Here is a 12448-nt window from a genome sequence, read left to right as displayed (position 1 = left end):
TATAAATTGTTTTTATTATTATTGATATAATTTTTCTTATTATCATTTAAACTATTTTTAATTCATCTAAAAAATATAAATGTAGTTTAATCAGATTGGAAAATGTCATAACAGTACATAGTATGCCTGCATATGGCAACTCAGTTCTCTCTAAATTTTGTTACATTTTTTGTCTGTTGTCCCAGCATACTTTAACATCTGTCCTGGTTCCTTAAGCACTGATTCTGGAGTTCTGTGTGATGTTTATTTGTGTGTGTGTAAATGCAGAATGGAGACAGCCCAGCACAAAACCACTTATGGCTGAAGAGCCCACAACTCCAGAAGGTGAACTAGTCCTCGATGCTTTGTGCTCAATCTCCTTTGATCCAAGAGATCTTTCGATCATCTCCATCTTAACAGCACCACTTCTAAGTTCTGTGTAAGGGTTTGTGCTTCAGAATTGGATAACCACGAGTACGTAACATGTTCAGACCTTGTGTTTTCTCATAATGCTGGAGTGTTAAGTATTAAAGAGCTAAATTGCCTTGTATTCAGTATGTTCAAGCAGCAAAGTTGCTGGTTTGGCAGCCTAATTTAATTAAAAGTGAAATGATGTGAAGTCTTGTAAAGTTAGATGTGCTTTTGTCATGGGATCACAGAGGTGTGGCTGATACCCTAGAAGAGCAGATCCCACACATTCAATTAGTGCATTGCAATAAATTTGGCATTACGACTTGATGTGTTAAAGCCACCTTATTCAAGCTGACAAGAGCAAGCTCTCAGCTTTGCAGATTACGCCAAAGTTCACAATGCGTGATCGTGCACAAAGAGGAAGTGATGCAAACATAATGGTTCCAGAAATGCATCATTTGTGTTCTGATGAGCACCAATTAACAATCTGATGAGCCAATCTTTGAGGCCATCTCGAATTCAGTTTTGAGTAGCGTGCACAGATGTGCTTTTTGGCCATTCAAGACCTGGTGTGTTTGGAGTTGTATCTCCGTTATGCAATGTGCCTAGATGCTGCACAGCGTCCTTCATTAATACTAAAGAATTATAAGCTGTTGAGGAGCAATTTAAAGCCCTTTTTTGTGTCAAAAGAATGTTTCTCAAAAGACCGTTTTATGCCAGTTACTTAACTATGTCTTGAGGTCCACGTCATCCTGATCCAGTGCTCTGTCTTTTTTTTTTTTAGATTCCTCATGGAGGTATTACAAATTATATTAATTTTTTTGTACAAAAGGGCTCTCCAAGTAAAATATGAATTGGATTTTTTTTTTTTGGCATCAACAGTTGGAACTCTTTTCCCAGCTCACATTGTTCCTGTGCATGATTTCCGGAGCCAAAACAATATGGCTGTACCCGTTAAAGAGGTACTGTTCAGCCTCATTAATTAAGACTATAATTAGAATTTGGACTCCGTTCCTCTTAATCTATTAGGGAGGCGAAGCTTTGATTCTGAAATCCATTAGTCTTTTCTCATTCATGCATACTTTGCCCCTTTGAAGACACTACGTTGCTCAAGGTAATGATGACTTATAAATGGTTAGGACTTATCTGGTGCTTTATATCAAAACAGCCTTGCTTTGAAAATAAACAAATGATTTGTTTTGTAAAAGCGGCTCGTTATGTAACTATGCTCTCATAGGATCATGCATTACTCAGAGCTGAGCGAGAGAATTATTTTTTGAGGGTAAGCAGCATTGTTTAAGACAGACGTAATAAGGCTTTACTCTTCTGTATTTGTTGTTCATTTAGGAATTGTGACACTGGGTTCACTCTGTTTCGGTATGAGAGGATTCAATGTGCGACTTACATAGAGCGAAGGGGTGGGGACACTGGTTACAGCTCAGAATCAGAGCAGCTTATGTCTCAGTAGGGCCTCAGTTACACATTCCGCCTTTTTGAGAACAGGCGCCTTTTTCAGAAACCGGGAGCATTTCAACATAATGATATCATCCTCCCTTTTTTGATCACTATCAGAGTAATGCACTGCCGCTGTGCTTTTTTACAGTAATTACAAGATATTTTCCTCCCTCTCACTGCAGGTTCACACACTTCAGTGCTCATATTCATCTTATATTTCCTGTCAACTGAATAAACATTTACAGTACCAGCCAAAAATTAAGACACCTACTTGTTCTGCATTTAGTCATCAAAGTATTAGATATCAAATAGGCATCAAAGTATATACAGTGGGTACGGAAAGTATTCATATATATATATATGCGTTTCTTTTTATATACAGCATGTATGAGTTCTAAGATTATATAATATAGATAATATAGTTGTAAATGTGTTATATATTACAAATGTAAATATAATAGAATTTATAAGTTACAATTATTTGATTTTTTTTATTTGTATATTACATAATGAAAATCGAATTATGCAGTTCAATTATTTATCACGGTAAATATATCTGTAAGTGCATTGAACATATATGTTTCTATTCTGCCTTATGCATGCATTATATATTTCTACTTCTACTTATGTTGAATTATTCCTCATTTTCTGTGTCACTTTAAATAAAAGCATCTGCAAAATGAATAGGATAATGTTAATATTCTACTTGCTAAGTTTTGTGAAAGGTATTTATTATTCTCAGCTGAAACTGATGAAACATCTGATGTAGTCCTCAAGTTTTTAATTACAGCTTTTGTTTGTTGATCCAAGTTAGATGGGTGATATTCATTGAGTTTTAGACGCTAGAGAACACACCCAACTGCATGAAGATTTAGCTTCAACTGAGATTCACTTGCAATCTGGTATTGAGGTAAGTTGCCTCGGTGACCTGGTGAGTAGTGAACTTGCACGGACATGTTATAGGTCCGGGTCTCGCTTGGGTCATTTCCTGAACCCACTTCTCTTGATTGTTTCCTGTCTGTTTTTGAGTATTTCTCTCTCTAGATATAGCCCAAAAATAAAAAGCATATATAGAAAATTGAGCTGTGAGAATTATGTGTACGTGTCGCTCTCAGCAGAGGCGTGTTTTAACGGAGACACAGTAAGTGCATGTCTCTGCTCTCTGTCTCTCTGATGATGGCCTTCTCTCTCGCTGTCCCACCGCAAGCCCCCACAGGAAATGAGCATTGGGTGGGGGGCAGAAAAAGACCCATGACTAACATTTAATCAAGCTGCTGTTATTGAGAAAAACACACGGAAATGATATTGCACTTTGCTGTATGCACAGTTCCAAGCAAATGGAAATGAAATGGACCTTTTCTGAAAAACAAAAGGCATCGCACTTGTTTGCCTGATGACTGTTGTTAAGTTGCTCAGCATTTTTCATACTTACGAGAGAAAACAGAGAAACAGAGACCTTAGGGGTGATTGTGCTTTTGGGTTTGAACGTCAGCCAATTGTAATTCCTGTGTTTGTCTTTGGAGGTTACACATTGTGTGGGTAAATGACCCATGATTGTTAGAGAATATTTCAGATGGTTGTGTGAAGGAACTTGCTAACAATGTGGGCCAGCAGATGGTAGAAAGACATCTTTGTAAAGCTCTGACGTTCACATGAAACCAGAAACCCGCAATATATATATAGTATACTGGTGCGAGGTCAGTCAGGTGCGAACTTGATGGATTAGCCTGTTCGTTCTCGTGTGATGACATCATTCGCGCACAAACTTTTCAGTATTTGTTGTTGATGTTCTGCAGACCGATGTTGGGTTCCTCTCATTGTGCTTTTTTGGGTCATTACGGCATGTGCTAACATTTAAACGTACCCCGTTTGCACTAGATTAGATAGCAGGAGAAAGTTCCCAATAAAAGTAGCTGTAGTTCGAAGTAGGAATGGCAAAGTACAGCAGATGTAAACATACCATTGACACCCCACCAAAGTTTTTAGATTTCTTCTCTAAAATGGTACTTTAATTGCCTTTGATAGCAGTGAATGGCTGCACTCAGTTGTAATGACTTTAGCCATTCCTTCTTAAAGAGCTCAAGTCACACTACATTTGTTAAACTGAATTGCTTTCCTCATCCTGGGACACACAAAGACAACTTTGACGCCATTGTACACCAACAGAACCAAAGGCTCATCAATTTCAAAATTTATGTTTTATTTTCGTAAATGTGCGGGATAATTACCAGAGTCTTATTAGAACTTTCCCAGAGGGTCGGGAACACTTAACGTTGCGTGCTATGAGATGCTACGACTGCAGCTGGGAAATGGCATGTCGTCCGATCGACTGATGGCTGTTGGGGATTGGTCGATTAGAGCACAATCCCATGATGCTTTCCGCCCGTATGTGTGTCTCAGCAGGAAACGGCTTTGTTAACCCGAGGGGCTCGCCGGGGCTTCTGGGCACACCCAGCGGGAACGGGCTTGGTAAAGTCATGCCTGCGAAGTCACCGCCGCCACCGGGGGGCAACATGGGCATGGGTAGCCGCAAGCCAGACTTGAGAGTCGTCATCCCCCCATCCAGCAAGGGCATGATGCCACCCCTGGTGAGTATGGAAGAATTGATTCTTCATGCATGCATCCATGAGATTGTTGCTTCAAAAAGATGCTTGAAAAAGATGTTGATCATCGCACACGCACACACACACGGGTTGAGCAAAATTATGGTCTTTACATCAGATCAGTGAAATTACACTAAAATAGTCTCAGAGCAGTCAGAAATCCAGGTACCCTCACTCCTTCTATTATTCATTTAGAAATTAGAGGGCCTCTCAAATGATTATAATTAAGGTGCAGAGAGCTCTGGCCACATTCAGCACCTGAGGCTACTCCCGGCTGTCAGCCTCATTAATCACTCAAATATAAAATGGGAAGCAGAAAAAAAAGATTATTATTATTATATTTAAATATGGTCAATAATTGGTTCGTTTCAACTGTAGAAGCCACTCAGGTTTCTTCCGCAGCACTGCACGTGTACAGAATCTTGTTTGGTAAATAGCATTGAGGTTACGCAGGGCTCTCTTAGCTCAGCGTAAATATACATATGTATGCGAGTGTATGGAATAGCACGCCAGCATCTGGAAGCAGTACAGTTTCTTACCCGCCATGAATCAAAACAAATCCCACATGCCAAGCTCGTGGCATCTGAAGTCATCAGTAGTAAGAAGCCCAGAGGATTATTCATTTGTGTATATTTGCGTATATGGCGAGTGTCCTTTCGTGTGTGTGTGTGAGAATGAACTGCCTCAGACAGACTAAGGCAGGGCCTGTGAGTGTGCCTGCAGACAGGCTGTCATTAGAACATAATGGTATTAAATTAATCACATCACAGTGTGACAGAGTGGGGATGAAGGCTTAATCAGAAGCCCAGAGTGTGAGCCAGATAATATCTTGTCGCCCTTGTAGTGTCTCCCCACTGTTATTGATTGAGTGCTGGTATTAAGACAGCACTGGCCCGGCACTACTGAGAAGAAAGCTCAACATCCTCGATACAGTACAACTCCACACTGTCAGCTGGCTTCGAACAAAGAGATATATGCACATTATAAGAGATGAAAATTAACACCTTAAAATTCTAATTTGTGCCAAAAGTATTGCATAGAACTGAATGAGAATATACAGTACATAGAGACGAACTGTGGATTACAGTGTTGACTAGCACATTGCACTTAAAAAGTAAGAGATATGATCTTGTTGGCAGTTTATTGTTTGTTCTTCCTCTATTGTCTGTTATCACCAATCTATTCTACTTTTAATGGTTATTACTTCCTGGATTTAATTTATTTTCACACTTTATTGAATGTAATTGTTAAGTTTTATGTTTTGTTTAATTTAATATGCGTAATTGCAAAGGGTTTTATTTTGCGAAATGAAAATAAATAAATAAATAAAACACTAGAATATACATAGAGAAAGAGAACAGGGGAAAAAAATCTAGTTTTGCAATTTAGAGTGACATTACTATTGCCTGGAAAAATAGTAGTATTTGTTCAAATATATACAGTACTGTGCAAAAGTCTGTATTTTCACCAACAAAAAATGGTTTTAAGTCAGTTATTTCTATGGTTTGCTGTAACGTGTCAGTAGGAAATATCAGGTTACATTTCCAAACATTCATTTTGCTATTAATTGCAATTATGCAGTGAGATTTTTGTTTGCACAAAGAGATCTGATCTCATCATCATCCAGTCTGTCTGGAATGACATGAAAAAACAGAACAAACTGAGACAGACTAAATCCAGAAGAACTGTGGCAACGTCTCCAAGATGCTTCAAGAAAATACTAGTGGCCTAAGACTTTTGCACAGTACTGTATATGAAAATTTCTATATTTTAAAAATAATAAAATATATAATAATAAAAATAAAAAATCTAGATGCATATTATTTAAAATGTATTATTAAATTACAAATAAATATTTTTGCATAAGTTAAAATTCATATATACAGTGGTGTGAAAAAGTGTTGGCCCCCTTCCTGATTTCTTATTTTTTTGCATGTTTGTCACACTTTAATGTTTCAGATCATCAAACAAATTTAAATATTATTAAAAGATAACACAAGTGAACACAACATGCAACAGGTGTGATAAACCATAGTTTTAACAGGGGGGCGAACACTTCTTCACACAGGGCCATGTAGTTCTGGATTTAGTTTTCCCTTAATAATAAAAACCTTCATTTAAAAACTGCATGTTGTGTTTACTTGTGTTATCTTTGACTAATATTTAAATTTGTTTGATGATCTGAAACATTAAAGTGTGACAAACATGCAGAAAAATAAGAAATCAGGAAGGGGGCCAACACTTTTTCACACCACTGTATGTTCATTTATTCTTATATTCTCATGAGTGATCAGCTACATTTTCTACCTCTCATTTAGCCTAGTGTTTATTGTTCTCCTCTTGTAAATAATCAATTAAGGCAAGTGGAGGGCTCTGCCAATGGATGCAAAATGATTGATGGAGCTATTGGACAAACAAGCTCATGTATAGATGAGTGTCTGAGGTGAAAGGTTAAGAACATCCTAGCTGTGAGGTCAAGCCCCTCAATGATTTTATTTTCCTTCTAAGGACTTAAAAGAAAACCACTATTATTTCCTCTTACTCCACTATTACTCTCCCTTTGTTCAGCATTTTGCACTGGAAGTCATCTTACATTTACCTAATTGCTGTGTCGGACAAACCACATGGCCATGAGGAATGAAAACATTGTGTATTTAGTGCCAACAAATTTGACTTTTCATTTGAATTTGACTCTGAATTTGAATTTCCAGTTTTATTGCAAGTAACCTGAGGCAGCGTTCGTTTCACGCTTCAGTCTCTGAATTTGAATAAGTTAGTTTAAAGGCACGTCCTGGTGAGAATGGTGGGTTGACCCTGCTGAGCTTTAGGTGTGCCACCTGGCTCTATACTGACAACATCATCTGCTTTTTTCTGTTGGAAGCAGTCGGAGGAGGAAGAGATGGAACTGGTGGTGAGTTTCACCGAATGCCTTGGGAAGGCTGATAAGCTTTTTAAAATCACACTTCTTTAACGAGCAGAGCCACACTTAGCTTAGAGAAATGACTCCACTGCTTGCGATGAAAATCGACTAAACCCAACATGAACTGGATGAACTTACGAGTGTTGTGCGGATGTCTGGTCTGCATTGTGTGTGATTCACACTGCATGTTCTGAGCCTTTTTAAGGAAGTTTAAAAGACCCACAGTGTGTCCTGAAATGTATGTGTATGTGTTTGGGCTAAAGGAAGAGTGTTGTGGGCGTATTCGAAGAAAGGAGAATGATGAATCCATAAAATCCCCAAAGATGCAATCATCAGTAATTATTTAATGTTCCCCTAAGATCTCACCAATAAACCTGGTATTAGTTTTAATATTGAAGCAACATAAAAGCGTGGATCAATCAAAGCAGAATGTTAAGAAACACAATCCACATAAAACATGTTATTGCAGTCAACATATCTGAGCATTACCCAAATTCTTATTCTCTTGTGTTTCTTGTTTTTTGGCCTGTGATTGCTTTACTTATGATGATGTCGGTAAAATGGAGTCGAGTCCAAAATGATGTCATCAGTTGAGGAGAATGCCAAATGCTGTCAGAGAATATTTTCACTAGCAAGAGGAAACTAATGTGAATGCATTTTACAATACTGAAACAAATCCAGGCTTAAATTAGTACTAATACAACTGTTCTGTAGAATCTGCATTACACTATTATTTATTTCTTAAAATAAAGTAAAACCTCTCTAATAATATTTTAAATAATTGAAATATTTTTTGAGACTGTACATAATGTTCCTCTCAAACTCAATGTAGATTGAATATTCATCTACCCCAGCTAATGTAAAACTGAGCAAAATTGCACTGAATTGAATATACATCTCCATGTTATATATTTTTTTCTCTGAGTGTGTGTGTGTGTGTGTGTGTGTGTGTGTGTGCACTGCATGTACACACGTTTGGCTTGGGGTGACTGTAATTTCACAGCATGCTGGATGCTTCTTGGAAAATACATTTTCATTTAAGAAAATGAATTTGTATTTTCATTGGAAAATACATTTAAGATGTTTTTAAGTCTACTGCCTCTGATTTTTCTCCTGAGAAAAAGACTAAATTTATCTCACATCTCCCCAGAGTTTCAGAAGAGACCACAACTCTGTCTCAAACGGTGCTCAGATTTAAATATGAACTCTAATATTTCTCAGCAAATTCTAACACATGTTCCTCATAATTGTATAGCTCTTACTCAGTGTCAATAATTGTTTATTTTTATTTCTCTTAAGGTATTTTTGTAGAAACATCTTCGACAAACTTGATTTTAAACTGACATGTCCAATGAGTCCCACCACTTTGAATAAGCAAGCTCTGAGCAATTTTTCCCATGGAAACTGTTCAGACAGGATAAAGTTACTGATCAGAACATTTTGAGACTCTGGGGATAATCAGAAAGAGAGTTGTTTTTTCTTGTGTATGAATGTGTTTGTGGATTTCCCTATATTCATGTAATGCATATGCCTTACCAAAAATTAGCAGCGATCTTGTAGATAGTTGTGCCACATTTATTTATAGTCATTCTGTAGTGTCTTATATTTTATATTATATTTTCTTACATTGTCCAGGGGCTTCTGAATTAAAGCTGTTTAACTGACAGCAACTTGCAAAACAATTTGATTTCTAACTAGAATGAATCTGCAGCGCCTCTTATTGGTGCAAAATGGTATTTCCATATAATTTCCACCAAAATCACACTATTCTGATGACAGTGCTTCACATGGTTGGTTGGTTAGTGTGTGCATGTATGTCTATGATGGGATTTGTATCTCATTAAGTTTGTGTATTTGGCCCTTTGTACAGAACACCCAGAGGATAAGCAGTTCCCAGTCGACCCAGCCTCTGGCCACACCGGTGGTCTCTGTCACCACCCCGAGTCTGCCACCACAAGGCCTGGTCTACTCAGGCATGCCCACTGCCTACAACTCTGGTGAATATAAAAAGCCATTCTTTGCTTTGTAATGTATGCATTCATTCATGGTTTGATTTAATTTAATTCTTCTCTGAGTGGCTCAATAAACAAGAGTAAGACCCTACAATTAATGACATGATCCAGCTCCGAGCTCAGTGCATAACAAAAATATTCGAAACGCTTGACTGTGTGAGTGCAGAGGTGTTTGAGTGACTCATAAACTCTGTTGTTGTGTTGTTTTGCTCTAGAATACTCCCTGAGCAGTGCTGAGCTCTCCTCTCTGCAAGGCTTTGGCTCTCCAGGGCTCTCTATAGGCTCAATGTCGGCATGGCAACAGCATCAACTGGGCCAGGCAGCTCTCAGCTCGCTGGTGTGAGTAACATAGATGTGTGCAGTCCCATACAAAGCACACACACGCAGGTTTGCAGAACACTAACTAATGTGCCCAGGCATGAGGTCAAATGCATTCTTAGTTGCCATATGTTTTCATTAGATTTTTTTTCCCTCTAGAAAGTGTAATGGAAGGATGGATTGATTTCCATGCCATATTACACTCTAAAAATAAAATCATGTAAAATCATGTTTTGATTAATACTGAAGTGTTTTTGATCTCGTAATATTAGAGACAAACCAGTGAAATGAGGTTAGGGTGGGACTGTCTGTTTTGCCACTTATTAATAGTTTAAGTCACTGTGCTTCTCAAGTAAATGTATCTTGTTTTAAAGATATTCAGTGAGAAAAACATTTTTTGCAGCATGGAAGCCCACAAATTAGACATTTCACCTTTTTATGAAACTTATTTTAGCATTTGTCATTTAGATTTAGATTTTTAATGATTAAAAAATATAATGAATATTTATGTCATGATAATATTTATACAGATTTAAATACAAAAAAATGTATTGAGAAGAACATAAAATGTAATGAATTTAATGAATCATATCTGTCCTAAAAAGTTTGTTTTTCTTAATGCATATTATTTAACTTTCTTTTTTATATAGATAGATAGATAGATAGATAGATAGAAAGTGGTATAGAAGGATATGCATTTATATAACTATCTGTCTGTGTAGTTTCTCTGTAATAGCAGAGTGCGTGACTCACAGACTAAAAAAAACAAAATGTAATGTTTCCAGAGCCTGTGAATGAAAGCTTTTATTTAAACGCAGTGGTTGTGCCATCAAAACATTAGTGAACTGTTTTCGTCACATTCTGCCAGGCATGCTCTAATTAGATACCACCCTCTAAAATGATTCAGGTGCTGTTATTGCTGTAAGCACCATTGAGTAAACAGATGGAGGGTGGGATATTATTACTGGGCTATCTAGGTCTCTGTGTTAGCATCACATGGTAGCTGCTGAGTTTAGGAATTTCTGCAGTCCACAGACATAGTTTTATGCACTCATTTTTCATTTTGTAATTTCCTCTCTTTGTTCAGAGGTGGCGGTCACTTACCTCAGGGCTCAAATCTCTCCATCAACACCAGCCATAATATCAACATTAAATCCGAGCCCATCTCTCCTCCACGCGAGCGCATCACCCCGTCCGGCTTCCCACCCCAGCAGCAGCAGCAGCAGCAGCAGCAGCCTCTCTCTGGCCGTCACGACATGGGCCGCTCGCCCGCCGACAGCCTCAGCTCCTCCTGCTCCTCCTATGACGGAAGCGACCGAGAGGATCACCGGCCCGATTTCCACTCCCCACTCGGCCTGGGTCGACCCCCAGCCACCGGGGCCGGAGAGAGGGAGAGCCCCACGGTCAAGCGCATGCGCATGGACACCTGGGTGACATAAAGCTGTCCCGGGCCTGACAGCCAGTCAGTCACATGCAGGGCTGGGCAGGGGGAAAGGGAGAGAGGAGTGACAGCAGGGAGGGTCATTATTGTTATTATTCTATTGTTATAATTTAACGTCATTTCACTTTTTTTGGGATGGGGAAAGAAATCGAAAATGTCCTGACATATCGAAATTAAGCAGATGAGTGGAGAGAGAGAAAGAGAATCTCAAGTCAAGCAGTCAGAATGAATGGTGTACTCAAACAAACAGGTGTTATCAGGTACTTGATGCAAATTGCATTGCGCGAGAGTCCAATGTATGAAGAAAACATTTTCGATTATTGTCGTCACTGGTGCAGTTTGACACTCGTAGCTGTTTTCGCTGTTGATTTTGCAAACAATCAAAGAAAGTTTAGGGGCGGCTTTCTGTCAGAAGGCTTCTGCCTGCTGGGCTCATGTATTAAACAACCTGTATCTGCACTCGCCCTTATATGAAGTTTGTCACTTATTAATTTAATTAAAGGTATTTGATGATAGATTTGGATCAGTTTTACGGGGGAAGGCTTGTATCTAAAATGAGATCACATTTCACCTCAGTTAAGACATTAAGTGAAAGAAATGAAAATGTCTCTAAATTAATATCAATATGAATTTTCAATCCCTTTTAACAGCATTTTTAACAAATGGGAAAAGAACAGGTAGCCCAGTTGATTTAAAGACGATAGCAAGCCATTGTACATTCATGCAGCTCCAACAACTCAATGGTAACGCAAGCCAAAGCCTCTATGTAATTTTCTCGTACTGTAGGTTGGGAATTTTCAGCATTTCTCTCTCGATGTTTGTTTCATATTAGTTCTGTCATAGTGTGCGTTGTTACAAACATTGGAAAACGATTAACATGCAAAGCAGATCTTGAAACGATATCTAAAGCCATGAACACTTGCTGTTCTGTTTGTAAATTAAAGATTTGAGCCAAACCTTTTTTTCTTTTGTTATGTACATAGCAACTTTAATATATATCACTTTTGGTGTAAGTACGTATGTATTGTACCTTCACCGGATTCAAGAAAAAAGTATATTTTTGTGGATTACTGCCAAGTTTACAAGGCGAGATCCTTATTAAGTAGAGTATTCACTGGTTAATATTTACTATTTTGTTAACTATACTGTACTTTCTTCAAGTCTGACTATTATTGGTAATATTCAAAGTGTTTTTTTTCCCCAAGAAGATCGTTTTTGGGTCGTTTACCCTTTAATGGTGGTGAATGTCTGTCCATAAGAAATTGTAACAACAGAGCTGGATGATTCAAGCTCAGCTGTCTTTATTTTG

General features: G+C 38.1%; 1 protein-coding gene across 1 annotated transcript in view; it reads left to right on the top strand.

The window, feature by feature from the left end:
• The window catches only part of mef2aa (myocyte enhancer factor 2aa), a 27062-nt gene extending 14702 nt beyond the window's left edge, over nt 1-12360 (top strand). Inside the window, exons 5-9 of the mRNA XM_016247853.1 lie at nt 4246-4433; nt 7330-7359; nt 9239-9365; nt 9596-9719; nt 10786-12360. Of these exons, the coding sequence (XP_016103339.1) occupies nt 4246-4433; nt 7330-7359; nt 9239-9365; nt 9596-9719; nt 10786-11137 (821 nt within the window). The 3' untranslated portion in view covers nt 11138-12360. The remainder of the gene's footprint in view (nt 1-4245; nt 4434-7329; nt 7360-9238; nt 9366-9595; nt 9720-10785) is intronic.
• Nucleotides 12361-12448: the final 88 nt, after the last annotated feature.

This window comes from Sinocyclocheilus grahami, unplaced genomic scaffold (genome assembly GCF_001515645.1).
Source record: "Sinocyclocheilus grahami isolate Dianchi unplaced genomic scaffold, SAMN03320097.WGS_v1.1 scaffold856.1, whole genome shotgun sequence".
In the NCBI taxonomy this organism is placed as follows: Eukaryota; Metazoa; Chordata; class Actinopteri; order Cypriniformes; family Cyprinidae; genus Sinocyclocheilus; species Sinocyclocheilus grahami.
Note: the sequence above shows the minus strand (reverse complement) of the source record. Positions and strands in the feature narration are given on the sequence as shown.